The sequence below is a fragment of the Malus domestica genome, chromosome 16 (assembly GCF_042453785.1).
Source record: "Malus domestica chromosome 16, GDT2T_hap1".
In the NCBI taxonomy this organism is placed as follows: domain Eukaryota; kingdom Viridiplantae; phylum Streptophyta; class Magnoliopsida; order Rosales; family Rosaceae; genus Malus; species Malus domestica.
The window spans coordinates 4794954-4809630 of NC_091676.1; the positions used below are offsets into that span (position 1 = coordinate 4794954).

The following is a 14677-nucleotide window of genomic DNA, read 5'->3' on the forward strand; positions in this document are numbered from 1 at the left end:
TTAAACACGTAGATATTTTGAACTACTCTAAACAACGAAGAGGGAATTTGAATTCGGATGCAAAAACTTCAGAAAATGCAAGGGAAACAAATTTAATTGTAACATTGAAAGCCCCATCTTTAAGTTCATTCCCTCCTATCCTTGTGAGAAATCGTCAAAGGAAAATATACAAAAAAAATTCGGAATCCAAATGGCTTAAAACCGCAAATGTCAGTCATCTGAACGAGCTCTCTGTAAAAAAATGTGGCCGTCAAAGGAAAATACAAGAAATTTGGAATCCAAATAGCTTAAAATCTCAAATGTCGGTCATCCGAACGAGCTTTTTGTAAAGAATGTGGTCGTCCCTCCCGGTGTTGCTCTCTAATAATGCACTCTGCACAAGTTCCTGATGCAGAGAAACCAAGCATGACTAGACTCTCAACGGAAATAATACGAAGAAAGAACTGAGGCAAAAAACGTAAAGAAATTCACATGATTCTCACCTTGACATCCCTGTGGGAGAGGAATTTTCCCAGGTTGTGGATTATCAATCTCATATCTTCAACCTGAAAAAGTAACTAAAACAATTCAGTTCTCTCGCTTTTATTTTTTGGTAAACAAATCAGTTTTCTCTAATAAGACCACAAAACAATATCTGCACTGAAGATTGCATCTTACCCTGATGTAGCCGACTTGATTCCTGTCAAAGAACCTAAATGCCTGTTTCAGATGGAAAAAGAATAAAAAGCAAAAGGATGGGATTAATGCATTGATCGAGGGAGCACAACTGTTCACAATCGAACTATAATAATAAAGGTAGAAAGCTTCCGGAAGATACCTGCAATAGTTCCTTGTCAACAACCTCTTTTGCCTTGGGAGTTTCTTTCTTACCTGAATCCACCTTCCCCTCTATTCTTTCACCTGCATCTGCTTCGTTCTTGGCCTTTGTTTCTGCAGCCTTCTTGTTATCTTGTTCCTTGACATTTAGTTCATCCTTCTCATTTCCAGTCACTGGATCGACATTGCTCTTCCCCTCTTCACTGTTCTCATTAGAGGAGTGATGTGGAGGACTAGCATCCTCCATTTCTTCATCTTCTTCTGGATCTTCCTCTGGGTCTTCTTCTTCTTCTTCATCTGCTGTAGGCTCCATCTTCACCTCACCGACATGATCAACAGAGCTATTATCTTGGGGAACTGTTTTTCCTTCATCTTGTTTCTCGCCACCTGGCTCAGATGAACTCAACGTTTCCGATGATTTAACAGCCTGGTTCTTCACAGGGAGTTCATTCACTTTAGGGTGCTGAGCAGGTGATTTTTCATCATTTTCTTGCTCGTTCACTTTAGGGCGCTTAGCTGCTGATTTTTCGTCATTTTCTTTCTCAAGTTTTTCTACTTCTCTTTGCCTCTTACGTTGGTTTCTCTTGGTCACAAATTTTATGCGCAACTTCTGAAAAAACAAACTACATAAATGAGGATACTAATGTCACCAAGAAAAAACATTAAATCATATCCGTACTCAGATTAACTGTGTCAAACCAACCTGTAGAAATGTCAAAAGACGACACCCCATCTGATATTGAAGCATTTCATAGAGCGTTTCACCAAAAAGTGAAAGCTGAAAAGGAGGAGGGAAAAGGAAGGAACAATTAGCTCTATTTTGCTACAGGCATAATGAGAAATTAGCAAAGAGAACACGGATCCAAAAGGTCGGTCATAGAATTAAGGCAGACATTAAGACCAATAGATGCCATGAGAAAACATACCTCAAAACTTGATTCTTCAATGTCCTTGTCGGTATAGTCCAATAGCAAATCAAGTGAAAGTGATGACGAACGAAGCTGTTGCCAGATTAACTCACGATTAGAAAGAGTGAGCAACGAATAATAGATGAGGTTAACATGCAAATATAGGTAATGCATACAGTAAACAAACTGTACTATTCAGGCTATAGTAAACCTACTTTAGAATCCTTGTTCCACTTTGTTTGTAGGATAAATCCAGGGTGTCGAGGAGTTTCTTCAGGCTTTCTCTCTTTCATCTCTTTATTTGATTTGCTTTTAGAATCATCTTTCCCATCTCGGTCTTTTTTCTCCTTCTCCTCTTTTGATTTTTCCGCATCTTTCAACTTTTTCTTAGGAGCTTTTTGCGTGTCTGTCGCAGTCTCCACTTTAGTCACAGAGCCACTATTCTCACCAGCTGCCTTCTCATCTTTCTTTTCCTCCTTAACATCCTTTGCATCAGCTTTAGCTGAATTGGCCGCATCAATTTGCTTGTCACTGACTTGTGTTTTTGAAGCCTTTGGTTTAGAAGCAACCTTTTTTTCTGTTTCTACAGCATCGCTTGCTGGCTTTTCTACATCTGCTGTTTGCTTCCCCATACTATCATCTCCAGCAACATTTTTCTCGTCCCCGTCACCATCTTTCGTACTCTTAGCAACCCCTTCATTCAGTTCAACACCAGTGACCTTTCTTTTAGGTACCCTCTTAATTACTTTCTTCTTTACAATTGTTTTCCCACTTGTATTTGTAACACCGCTCGGTGGATCAGCTTTCTCCTCAGAGCAGCTGGCATCCTTCTCATCTTTGACCTTTGGGCCAGTATTATCCTCATTCTGAGCAGCCTTCGCCACTGGAACCTTTTTAATAACTTTTTTCCTCACAAAGGTTTTCACTGCTGCAGGATCAGCAGAAGGTTCCTCCTCTTGACCAGGAGTCTCTGAATTACCTTTCGTTCCTCCTTCACTGAGACTTTCAGGCTGCTTGGTTGTACTATCATTGGTTGACTTACCAACAACCTTCTGTCGGACAACCTTCTTTATAATCTTCTTCTTCCCAGTCTTCACAGTTCCCGTTGTCTGAACTTCGGCAATTTCTATGTGTTCCTTTTTATCCTCAATCTTGGCTTTGTCTGCTCCAGTCTCATCTTTTTTCTCAAGCTTCTTGTCATTCACATCACTCTTTCCTTCAGATGCATTCCCTTTCAAATTATTACCATCTTGCTCCATTTTCTTAACTTCTTTTGCATCTCCAGTGGATGCAGACTCTTTCTTTTTATCGTCTTTCTCAACTTTTTTGTGTTTTGATGGTTCCGTTTCCTTGTCTGAATCAAAAACCAACATAGGTGTGATGATAAACTAGATTATTGATGAACATCAAATCAAAAAAATGCAACATCATACACAACAAGAATACAAACTCCATTTACCTTGCAGCCCTTCTTTGTCCCGTGACCTCTGAAAGAACAAACATGCTAGTGTTAAAAAGCAAGTAAACAATAAGCTGGTCAACCTAAATCCTGCTGTTAAATGTTTTGGGAAAATAAATAAAAAGAGACAATATGATACTAGAAAAGCATTTATGGAGTGTTCAAGAGCTTCAGTCAAAAAGAGTGGTCAAGAAGACTATGCTGTTGGATGAAAGCCCAAAAGTTAATAAAAGCATTACTATAAGCTTGCATCCTCTGATCCTATCATTTTACTTCTTATTTTCCATCCAATGGTTAACAACATGGCAAGTTTGCTCTTAAAAGTACTTTGACATCAAGTTCTCAAATGTGTGTGTACCAATGATCAGCAGCAGGGTTTACAGGTAAATATAGGATTCCATGTAGTTAATCCCAAAACAATTTTACTTTTTTTTTTTTTTTTGAGAAGAATCCCAAAACAATTTTACTAAATCTTCTTAATCAGCAGTAGGACCCATGTTTAAATAGTTCCACTGTAGGATAGCATGATTACATCATGCTTGTCATAAATGCTAAAATAAGTAAATACTGAAACAAAGAAAACATATCCCAAACCATTTTACCGAAAATAAATCTATACAAAATCCAGGGAAACTGCAATTTCAAACAATAGAAGCAACAAACCTCTCTTTTCAAAGAAAGTTGACGCTCTCTTTCTGCAACAGCTTTCTTGTGAGCAAGCCAGCGGTCTCTCCATAAATCCAATGAAGGGAGACATTCAGACAAATCTGGGACAAATATTACAGTCACTTCTTTATGGCTAAAGAGTCCATCATTACCAATTCTGTCATAGTGTATCTGCAAATTTCAGATGGAACTGACGAATTAGTCGTGAACTAAACACCTGCAAAGTTAAAAGGCCTTGCAAGTGGAAACTAGGTAACTATCACAACCATTACATGCAAAAATTACCTCAAGAAAACGATTCCAGTGCTTGCAGTTCTGCAGATCAAGTTTAGCAACATCCTTTCCATATCTGCAAAGAAAAACTCATTCAAACAAATATAAAAAAATACTACTACTCTCCGTAATCTGTATCTTTATAACAGATAACAGACAGCACACACCTTACGGCAGTTTGAATCAAAGCACTATCATCAACTGATGGATCTCCACCATCAGCAGGATTCCATGGACCACCAATTGCCATGCATGAACGGTCCTTTTTGAGAACGGCAAACCTAAGGATATTGCAGATGTGAGATATGCGATCATCGGAACCTCTTTCAGATGACAGCTCTTCCAAAGCATTCCTGCTAAGTCCGCTCATCAAGATAATCTGAAAGGAGAAAGTAAACAACAGAAAATACTGCTCAAGCAAAACAATCACTGCTATGGCAGAAACAAAATAATAAGGTGGTACAATTACAATTTCACTCAACCAACATTTTAGTGGCTTACCTTCGCATTCCACACTATATCTCCACGTCTTGACTTTTCAGGTACTTCAACCAACATTTCAGTCACTGGCTCTGGCAGCTTAGCTGCACCATCTTCTTCAACAAAATCATGCTCAAAACTGTGCCACTCAACAAGGTAGTACAATTACACTTTCATTCCTTCTAGTTTCTTTAAATAAAAAATTAATGTTCCTCTTTTTAAGACACTTCGGGATTATATATCCTAAAGCAGAATAAGAACTCCAGAAAATTAATTAACTGACACAGCTTCAACAAGCAAATTACCTGACAGGTGTATGGATAGACAGTTGAAGGTTCTCCCTTGGCCAGTTCACAACAACCTAAAACAATACAAACCTCACTTAAAGTATGTACTTAACTATGTGTCCATAACCAATGAATGAGAAATGAAAACATACCTTGCAGAACTCTGAGGGTATAAAGAGTCTGGGATATCGCTTATCTATGGAAAGATAATCCCTTTCTACATCCATCAGACTGGTCGAGTAAACCTGCAAATAAATAACATTGTTACCAAAATGATCGAAACCGTAAAGACATTTCAGGTTGTAGACAAACCCTGTAGTTTACACTGAATGATCAGCCCACATGTTAAAAATTCTTAGACAACTGTATATTTCGTTTGCAGAGTTCGATCGGTTTTTGTTGTAGAAGGTAACCTTCTTCATTTGCAAGAGCTATTACGGCAACTGAAAACTATTCACCTTTATCTAAGATCCACAAAAACTTATATAAGATGATTTGGTGCAAGCTCTGGATTAAATTAATCCAGAAACTCCAGAATCAGCAATGGTCTCCAGGATGAGGAGGAATGTACAAGAACAAGCCCACAAACAGGAGAAAGAAGGTATAGTGAGAAGATAGAGGTGCCAAAGAACATGGTGGAGCCAACTATAAACAATAAGCCTAGGAAGGCAGAAATACAACATTTGCACATAGAGCCAAAAGACAAAGAGGAAGCAAAATCGAAGAGAATAGAGAGGGGTTAAGGATACCCAGGAATTAAGAATGAATCCAGAACAGAAATAACAGGAAGCATCACGATTGAAACCACTGAATAACTCAATTCCAAACACAAGACTAAGGGCAGATTTGAAAGGAATATATTTTCAACATCATTGAATGGCTAAGCTCTTGCAGTGGTCCTTTTACCTTGCAGGCATAATCTCTCCTTTTATCTTTAACAGGTGAATGACGCCTTCAGCATAACAGAACACCAGGTTAGTTAGAAAGGCTGTGAGACAAAGAAGCTATTTTCAAGAACTAGAGCAGGACGCAAAATAAAACATCAAGATCCACCTATGCACAGCTTCATGATGTGGGGAATCCCTTCGTAAAGGTTTCCTCTCCTTTGCCAAAGAGGACCCGCGGCGATCCTTAGAAATAGAAACTCTTGGTGGAGTTCGTTCCCGCCTGGTTTCAAGTGCACGCTTGCGCTCTCGCTCTCTCTCCTTCACCCGCCGCTCCAAAAGACGTTCTCGTTCACGCTCTCTTTCTCGTTCACGTTCGCGATCGCGTTCGCGTTCCCAATCCTTGTCCCTTTCTCTGTCTCTCTCTCTCTCACGCAAACGCTCCCGACGGCGCGCCTCCTCCATTAGCTCAAATTCTTGAAGATAACTAGCCCTGTCATCCTTGCGTTCATCAATTCGTGGATGACCACCATGAGACAAGCTGCTCGGATAATCTGACTCAAGTGATGGGCCACGGAGCCCTTTTCCCGTGGCATAGTCCCTACCAGGAGGTAAGCTCACTCCATAACCAGGATTTGAGGAACTTTGTGAAAACATGAGATCATCTGCATTTCTCCGTGGAGCTGCCCCTAATATTGATGGAGCGGGTTGTCCGCCATATGAAGAACCACTAAGCATCGATAAACTCCGTGGGTCAGCATCCATTCTTCCTCCAAAAGAAGTAAGATCTTGAGTGGGATGACGACTAGCGGCACCCCTTGCTGCAAGATAATCAGCTTGTCTGCCAGAAATGTGTTGCCACTCAGTCTAATTAGAAATATATCACCATCTAGCATTGCTGTGGACAGACTCATTATTAAGATTCAGATGATTTTGTTACTGAGAAAGGAAGAATGACGTCCTCTGCTATTAGTTAATGGGGAAGGAAAACAAACTACTAGTGATAATAACTGATCATGAAATGAAAACCAAGTTCCAATCACAAATGTAGCACAAAATCAGCAGATAAAAGTACCTTGCACTCCCATCAAGAGAAGCAGACTGCAGTGATTGAGATTTGAGCAATTGTTCTTGCCGAAGCAGCACCGCCTTGTCAATGCGATCATAAATCTCGGACTGTTGAAAATTTGATGTGGAAACAAAAAAACTAAAAATCATGACTTATTCAAAGAGATACAAAGAAAATAACAAATTTTCTAAATTAAAAGATGAAAATGCAAAACCTGATGTTGAGGACCAAAACCAATGGAATCGGCATATCGACTAGTTGGTTCACCTTGCAAGTCCATCCCTATATAAGTACTATGACGTTCACCATATTGCCTTCTGTCTATCGCTGGATACTCAGGGGCCTTTTCACCATACAATTGATCCCCTTTATGACCATACCTATGACTTGAAGATGTGATATAGTCACCAGATGAGAACTTTGGCGAATCTGTTTTAGCTGAGGCATAGCCACCACGACCTTCCAAAACCGATGGTCCAGAAGCTTTAGTACTCATTGAAGGAACCTATGCACAAAACTCCAAATCAGGCACCAGATGGTTCAACAAACACTTCTCCACAAATCAAATGTAAGCTTGGTTGGGAGAACTACCACATGACTCAAACAGTAATTTCCATGAAACCAGCCGTGCGAATACCACCAAAATACATTTAAGTGAAAAAAAAGGCAGAAAATTTAAGATTTTGAGGGACCGGGCTACACATTTAAGACATATAAGGCTTACCAAAAACTGGATGTGAAAAAAGCGAATGGACATTTAACGCATTGAAGGCTTACAAAAACTAGGAAAGCAGTAGGCGTGCAAATTACACTACCCAAGTCACTTTCCTATGGTCTTCTGTTATTCCACTCCACTTGTATGTGGGAAGTCTTAGGTTCAACTCCCGTTAATGGCAAGTTCGATACCTAATTATTACAGCAGGCCTATTGTGTGGCTTAACCCAAATCCCCTACCCCTTAGTGTAAAAAATATCGTTTTATTAAAAAAACTAGATTCAAAAACTGGATGTGTTGTCAGTATTAAATTTCAACTTTATGAAGATATTAAAACAAATGAAAATTTGATTTATGCTTTCCTAAAGTTGAATCAGAATAAAAGGAAAGCAGAAAGGGAACAGAAAGGAAAACTATCGTGGAGATAACTGTGGAGTACAAAGGTTATATGACAGGTCATAATGTTACGAACTCCTCGGTAGCCTATTCTTCTTTGCAACATGTATCAGCGTAAAAATAAAGCTCACATTTCCAAATACACAAACACGAGTTATAGAAGAAATCCACAAACCTGAGTTGCGGTGCTCAAAGCAGCTGAACCATAGAGAGAACTGTACTGTCCCCCATAATGAGCTGCAGCTGAAGGGAGAGGTCTATAGGCATCAACTTCCTCCGAACCACCTAACATTGATGTATGCCGCGAAACCAATGGAATTTGCGAACTCCCGTCAGTCGCTCCAGCTGGATTTCCAGAATAAGCAGCTCCCAGCTTCAAATATCACAATAAATAAGAATAAGATCAAAAAAGCCCCCTCTTTCCGCATGCTTACAAAAAACACCCGAATGTAATCAATTGGACGAAGAACAAAACAACTTAACGGAAATTCTTAAAACAACAAAGCGAAACGAAAATTTCCTATAAGGGAAAACAAAATATCACAATTTAAAACACACCCACTAAGAATAAATACAAAAATTCTGTAAAAAAAATTCAATCCCATGAAATAAATGAAAATTATATAACAATTGAAGTGCATAGGCTTACATTTTGGCCATATGCAGATTGACCACCATATGACTGTTGACCGTACGCATTATTCCCTCTGGAATACATGACGTCTCGAGTGCAACCCTAATTCAAAATAATTGAACAAATTAATCAATTGCAAGAAAAATACGCCAATTCGAATTCTGTACGGAAAATTCTGGCCAATAAGAGTAATGAATTTTCAAAAAAAAAATTGATTAATCGAATAATTAAAAGTATAAATAGATGAAACAAACCCTAGGGGCGACGATTACTGAGGGGCTGACGAACGATTGAAGCTTTCTGTGATGGAGCAAACGAAAACCCTGAATCTCTGATTATTCTGAAGACTGGAAGACGAGACTCTGTTATTTCGTTTATCCGGGGTTAGGGTTCGCGGTTTTGACTTTTGACCATACTTGGATTGGGCCTTGGTGGGTCGGCTTGTAATAATGGACGGGCCCAGATAACTGGCCTTAGAGCCCTAAATGGGCCCGGTATATCTTTTATCATGGTTTGAAATTTATTTTAATTTGGGAAAAATTGCACATACGGAAAGTAATTTTTACACATTCTTATTAATCCCGACTATTGATTATATATCGTTTATTTAATTCGATGATCAGAAATAAAGATGAGTGTGAAAAGCTAAAAAGTGCATAAAATCACTTTCCTTGTGGTAGTTGAATTTGTTCAGGTTTTGAAATTATCGACTGAACTAAAAAAAAATGGATATTTTAGATGCGGTCCCTAATCCTTAACATTCTTTGACTAAAACATTAATAATATTCAAAGTTTGATCAAAGTCCCTTGACTTTGTACACCTCATTATATTACAATTTATATTTATATTTTTATAGTTTTGACATTAATTGTTTGATATTTTATGAGATTTATAATCTTATAAATTTAAAATACCTCATTATAATACTATTAGAAACGATTACAATAAAAAAATTCAAATATTTTGATTGAATAAATGGATAAAAACTATGTAAAAATAAAAAATAATAAATGGCAAAAGAATATATCCATAGTGTTAAAAAAAAGGAAGTTTTAACGAAAAGCCCGTGATACTGTTCACTTTAACGAAAAACCATATTTTTACACTAGAAAGTCAACCTGATACTATTCACTTTACCCTTTATTTTGTCCATATCATTCAAACTCAAAGCTTTCAAGCTATTTTCATTAGTTTTCCTTTTAAAAAAATGGTACATTTTACAAAAAAATTGGTACATTTCACATATAACAAAGTGGTACATTAATAAAGAATGTGTACATTATAAAAAAATTAGGGTACAGATAAAAGATTAAAAAATTATGAGTACAAATGAATTTAAAAAAAAAAATATAGGCGCTAAAAGAAATTAATACATAGGTACAAAATAAAACTAAAAAGAAAATACTACAAATTTAAAAAAATGCTGCAAATTAAAAGTGGGTACAAACTAAAATATAAATATATGATACAAAGTTTAAGTATAAAACATAAATATATCATATGTAATTTTTCTATCATTGATTAAATATACAATGTCAAGTAATGGTGTACACATGAGTACAAACACAAATAAAACTTTACAAAATATGGGTACAAATTAAAAATGAAAAGAAAATTGGTACAAATTAAGAATAGGTACAAACTAAAAATAAAAATATATGATAAAAAATTTAGCCATAAATATAAATATACTAATTTTAACATTTTTAACACTAAAGGAATTTATTTAAAAATAAAAATATTTTAGGGAACTTTAACGAAAAGTTCCCGGTACTGTTCACTTTAACGAAAAACCACATTTTTACACTAAAAAGTCAATCCTGGTACTATTCACTTTACTCTTTATTTTGTCCTTATCATTAAAACTCAAAGTTTTCAAGCCCTTTTCATTAGTTTTCCTAATATTTTATTATTCAAATAATTAATTATGTTATTAATACCAAGGACCTTGATCAAAATTTGAAAATGAATAGGATTTTAATCAATGACGTAATAAAAAGAACGATATGAACCTAATTTCTCCTTAAATAAATGCCTCCAATAACCAGATTGAATTACAGACTAAGAGATCAGTTTTTTTTCTTCTTCTCGTCTTTCAGCATCAACCCCTGCTTGAACAATTGCATGGAACCCGGGATGCAGCTCATTGCCGAAGAAAGCTTTGCAGAGTCTGAAGCAACGAAAGAAAACTAATGCTCACATGACTTCAAAGTTTAAAATCCATCAAAACTACCTCAAACGGAAGCAAGAAATCCAGAAGTTACCTTCCAAGAGAGGGAAAACCCGAGACGGGTTGCAAGTAAACAGCCAGCAACCCAGCAAATCACACAAAGCAGAGCAGCCATGGAGCCAGCTTTTGCATCCAAACCGGCATGAAACACCGAACAGATTAAAGCCAACAAGACGCCAATGTTGAAATTCACAGCAACATGGTTCCCAAACACTGAAAACCCGAAATGCAGCAGCTTTCGCAATCGATAACATTTTTGTATGACAAAGAACTCTACTGCATAATGCACCTACAACAAGGCCACTATTTCTTTTCCCATACAACATTGGAGGGAAAGTAGAAACATCGTTCTAATGTAAAACAAAACTAACTTTCAATTAACTAGGACAAGCGAACGTTATTATACGAACATAACCTAGCAAGAAAAATTAGGAAAATCCCATTCATTTTAAGCAGAAACAAAAGACACCACTGGGAAAAATTATGTTATTAATCAAAGGGAAAAACAAATCTCCGAGCTCAAACGCAGAATGGAGAAAGATTTATAAAGTCTTAGTTGAAGTCCTTCAATCTTTTCTTAAGCACATCCATTGATTTCTTACGAGCGCTTTGCTTGTTATTCCTGTTTGAAAGGCTCCCGAAAATACCATCAGCAGAATCCTTCAATTTCTCACAGATACTAGCCACCTTTTTATAATCCAGAGCATTGTAGTTCTTCTCCCTTATCACAGGATTCATGAAGTTCTCTGGCTGACTGCTCGACAAAAGGTTTATCAGTTGTCGTGCTTCTATCAAGCAACCTCTAAAACTACCTTCTTTGTAAATTTCGCTCAAGCCGGTACTCTGAAACCTCTCGTCTGCAAAATTCTCCAAGCTCTTCAAATCATTGTTGATACCCATAACTGCATTAGCGGTGAACCTCTTGACGCTATCACTTAGAAGAGTCGACACTATAGTGTTAGAAATGTGATCGAAAGCCCCACTACCGACCTTGTACAAAGCATCCAAAGGCAAAATTTGTTGTGCTGTCGACATAAGAGTATCGAGGTAAATAACAACTTCATTCATATACTCATTTCCATTCTGCGGCATTTCCTCCATAGTCCAATCGATATTCTCTGTAAGTGCCATGAACTCATCCAACTTAGTGTTTACCAGATTCAGCAAAGCAAGATAAGCTTCATCCCTTGAAGTCTTTAGAACCACCTTAGCAGTTAAACTAGCTTGAGGCCTCTCAACTGAACGGATTGGGATCCCACAAAGTTGGGCTGCATGACGAAGAAAATAGTCACAAGCTCTTTCAACTACAGATATGTTTGCAGCAATCTGCATGGCTTGAGAGACACCAATGTTACCACCATGAATTGTATTGAGTATCACCTCATTTAACACATCTATCAAGAGTTTGTCCAAATACTTCCTCACAACATCGTAATAACTAGTATGTGCCCCATGAGACAAGTAATCAACAGAACCTTTGATGAATGATCTGACAATTCGACAGGTGTCAGGTACTGCAGAGGAGAATGGTGCAATGTATGGAAAAGCCGGTATTATATCTGATGTCTGGAGATTGAATGACAGGACATTAATTTCGTAGTCAGTGTCCTTTTTCAAGACCATCTGTTCATATGTATCATTGGCAATAACATTTGCAATTTGTTGACGACACTCTTCTAAAAGAAGCTCGTGGTACTTCTCTCGGCTCTTGTCAAGCGTTTCAAGAAGTGGTCCCACTTCATACCCATATTGTCTGAGAGTAGAGCCAAGAAGAGTCACATAATCCTTCACTAAGAGAAGGTGGGTTACTGAATTCATATGGGAGAATTGCTCCTCTAACAGAGATTTCATTTTCGCTATAGCTGTGTCCCACATTGTTTCAACTCGCTCAGCTAACAGTAGGCCCCCAGCAGTCCTCAATACCCGATCCTCCACTATGAAGTATCCAGCAATTTGAGCCAAAAATGTTTGGTAGGATTCAACAAAAGGCTGTGCTGAAGAGATCTGCAAGTCTGAATTAAGCTGCAACAATCGATTTCTATAGTAATATTCCCAAAACTGCTCTTGGATTCCTAGGCAACTTTGGATGTGATATGCCCTGTATAGAGGAGTCAAGTCAACCTTCAAAATAGATTCTTCATCAATCTCTTCGACATCTAAAGTATATGTGAAATCTCCCAAACCCGAAAGATTCTGCTCCTCAGCTTTCCTTTGGCGTTCGAGCGTTTCCTCATCCCTCTGACGGACTGATGCAGCATGGCCTATTGCTGTTTGTCCAATATCCTTTGCAGAACTCCTTATGTGAACCAGCCATTCATTAAATTGACTGGTTACTTTCTTCTCAATGTGCAATTTAATGATCGGAATTCTCTTCTCTATAACCATTCTTAGTGTCCTGACGGGAACTTTCTGCAAGTAATTTTTCTCAATTAAATCCAACGTTTTCAAAGCTGGGTAAAACTGACCTTCAGATATGTGTTTATTAAACTTGACACAGAGCTCCAACACCTGTACGCAGTTCTTGGACATTTTGATAGCTTCAGTCACATTCTTTTTTATTGAATAAGATTCAAGAAGCTCCTCGAGTTTAATCAACAAAGCACTCCCAACCTCCTGCAACTTGAAATTATCGCTAGAGAGCTCGCTTTTCAGCTCCTCGGCGTCCACCAACACACCACGAAGCTCGTCAACTGCAAGAATGAACTCCTCATAATGAGTCTTGCAGAGCTCCTCAATTTCAACTTCCTTCTTTTTCACAACATGCTTGAGCTGGTGAAGGAGTGATTCCGGCCTCCCCATCTCAAATGCGTGCCGGACAATAGGACCGAGGTCATCCCCATTCCCAATCAATGTAGCAAGAACCAAGTCCTCACCAGTATCCCCATTCTCTGTAGGAATTCTTCTCCTCGCTTTTGACTCCATTATTCTGAAGAAAAAAAAAACATAAAACAAAACAAAACAAAACACTTCGAAATCAAATTACACACAATGAGAATAAAATTAAGTAGAAAATTAAGATGACCAAAAAACACAAGCAAAGCTACATCCTAAATTAACCCTAATTAAGTTACCCAATTACTAAATCAGAAAAATAATCAGCAAAACAGGGGGATTTGGTGATTCTCAAAAAGGGGGCTAAATCCACATGAGAACAACAACAACAATAAAATCAATAAAAATGGAAACTTTTTCTTAATATGTTACAGGAACACTCTATTTCACCCTAACTATCGACATTAATCACGCAATCACAGCCTAAAAAAGGTGAAAAATCGAAACATCAGTAAGAAAAACCAAGATAAAAACAACCCAGAAAAGGGAAAAAAAAAAAAGGAATTCAATCAATCAATCCAAAAAATACAAGAAAAAAACATAGAACAAAAAACCCATATGTATTCTCGACAAAATGTGAAAGCTTTGATTGTTAAAAGCGATAACTTACAGAGACAAGCTGTTTATTTTCTTCTTCTCCTTCTTCTTCCTCCAAATCTAACAACAAAAATACGATGACTCCAAATAATTATTCGGAAAAGGGAAAAGCAAAAAGCAAAAAGCAAAGGGTTTGCTTTTCCGTTGTTTTACTTTCTGTATTTTTGCTTTTCTGCGTGCAACTTTTGGAGCTGGGAATTTGCCATTCCGCAACAAAGTTTTCAACTTTTCATCTTTTCGCGATGCTACCTATGTGTGTGAGGTGGACTCCGGTGTCTTTGGTCCATGGAGCTTTTCGTGCACTCGGCATCTTACTGGCGGGTGAAAGAGAAGGCGGGCCGGCCATTCATTTCTGGGTCCCATTTGTCTCTCAGTTCTCGACCGGGTTCAAATGTTTATTTTATGGTTGGACTAAAGTGAAAATTTGGAAA

The 14677-nt window shown here is 37.7% G+C and overlaps 2 protein-coding genes across 2 annotated transcripts; both read right to left on the bottom strand.

Moving 5' to 3' along the window:
* Positions 1-76: 76 nt before the first annotated feature.
* On the bottom strand, positions 77-9000 carry LOC103402876 (protein SHORT ROOT IN SALT MEDIUM 1). The gene is made up of 21 exons (XM_008341655.4): positions 8841-9000; positions 8602-8688; positions 8128-8325; positions 7057-7347; positions 6849-6949; positions 5943-6614; positions 5796-5841; positions 5042-5134; positions 4908-4963; positions 4624-4741; positions 4290-4501; positions 4135-4198; positions 3847-4020; positions 3184-3211; positions 1940-3078; positions 1743-1817; positions 1520-1594; positions 818-1426; positions 658-699; positions 483-545; positions 77-385 (listed from the first exon to the last, which is right to left on the bottom strand). Exons 2-21 carry the CDS (start codon positions 8668-8670, stop codon positions 296-298), a joined length of 4215 nt encoding a protein of 1404 aa, XP_008339877.3. The 5' UTR covers positions 8671-8688; positions 8841-9000; the 3' UTR covers positions 77-295.
* Positions 9001-11289: 2289 nt separating this feature from the next.
* LOC103416509 (exocyst complex component SEC15A-like) lies at positions 11290-14531 on the bottom strand. Its single transcript, XM_008354754.4, has 2 exons — positions 14260-14531; positions 11290-13743 (listed from the first exon to the last, which is right to left on the bottom strand). Exon 2 carries the CDS (start codon positions 13737-13739, stop codon positions 11370-11372), a length of 2370 nt encoding a protein of 789 aa, XP_008352976.3. The 5' UTR covers positions 13740-13743; positions 14260-14531; the 3' UTR covers positions 11290-11369.
* Between the last annotated feature and the right edge of the window lie 146 nt (positions 14532-14677).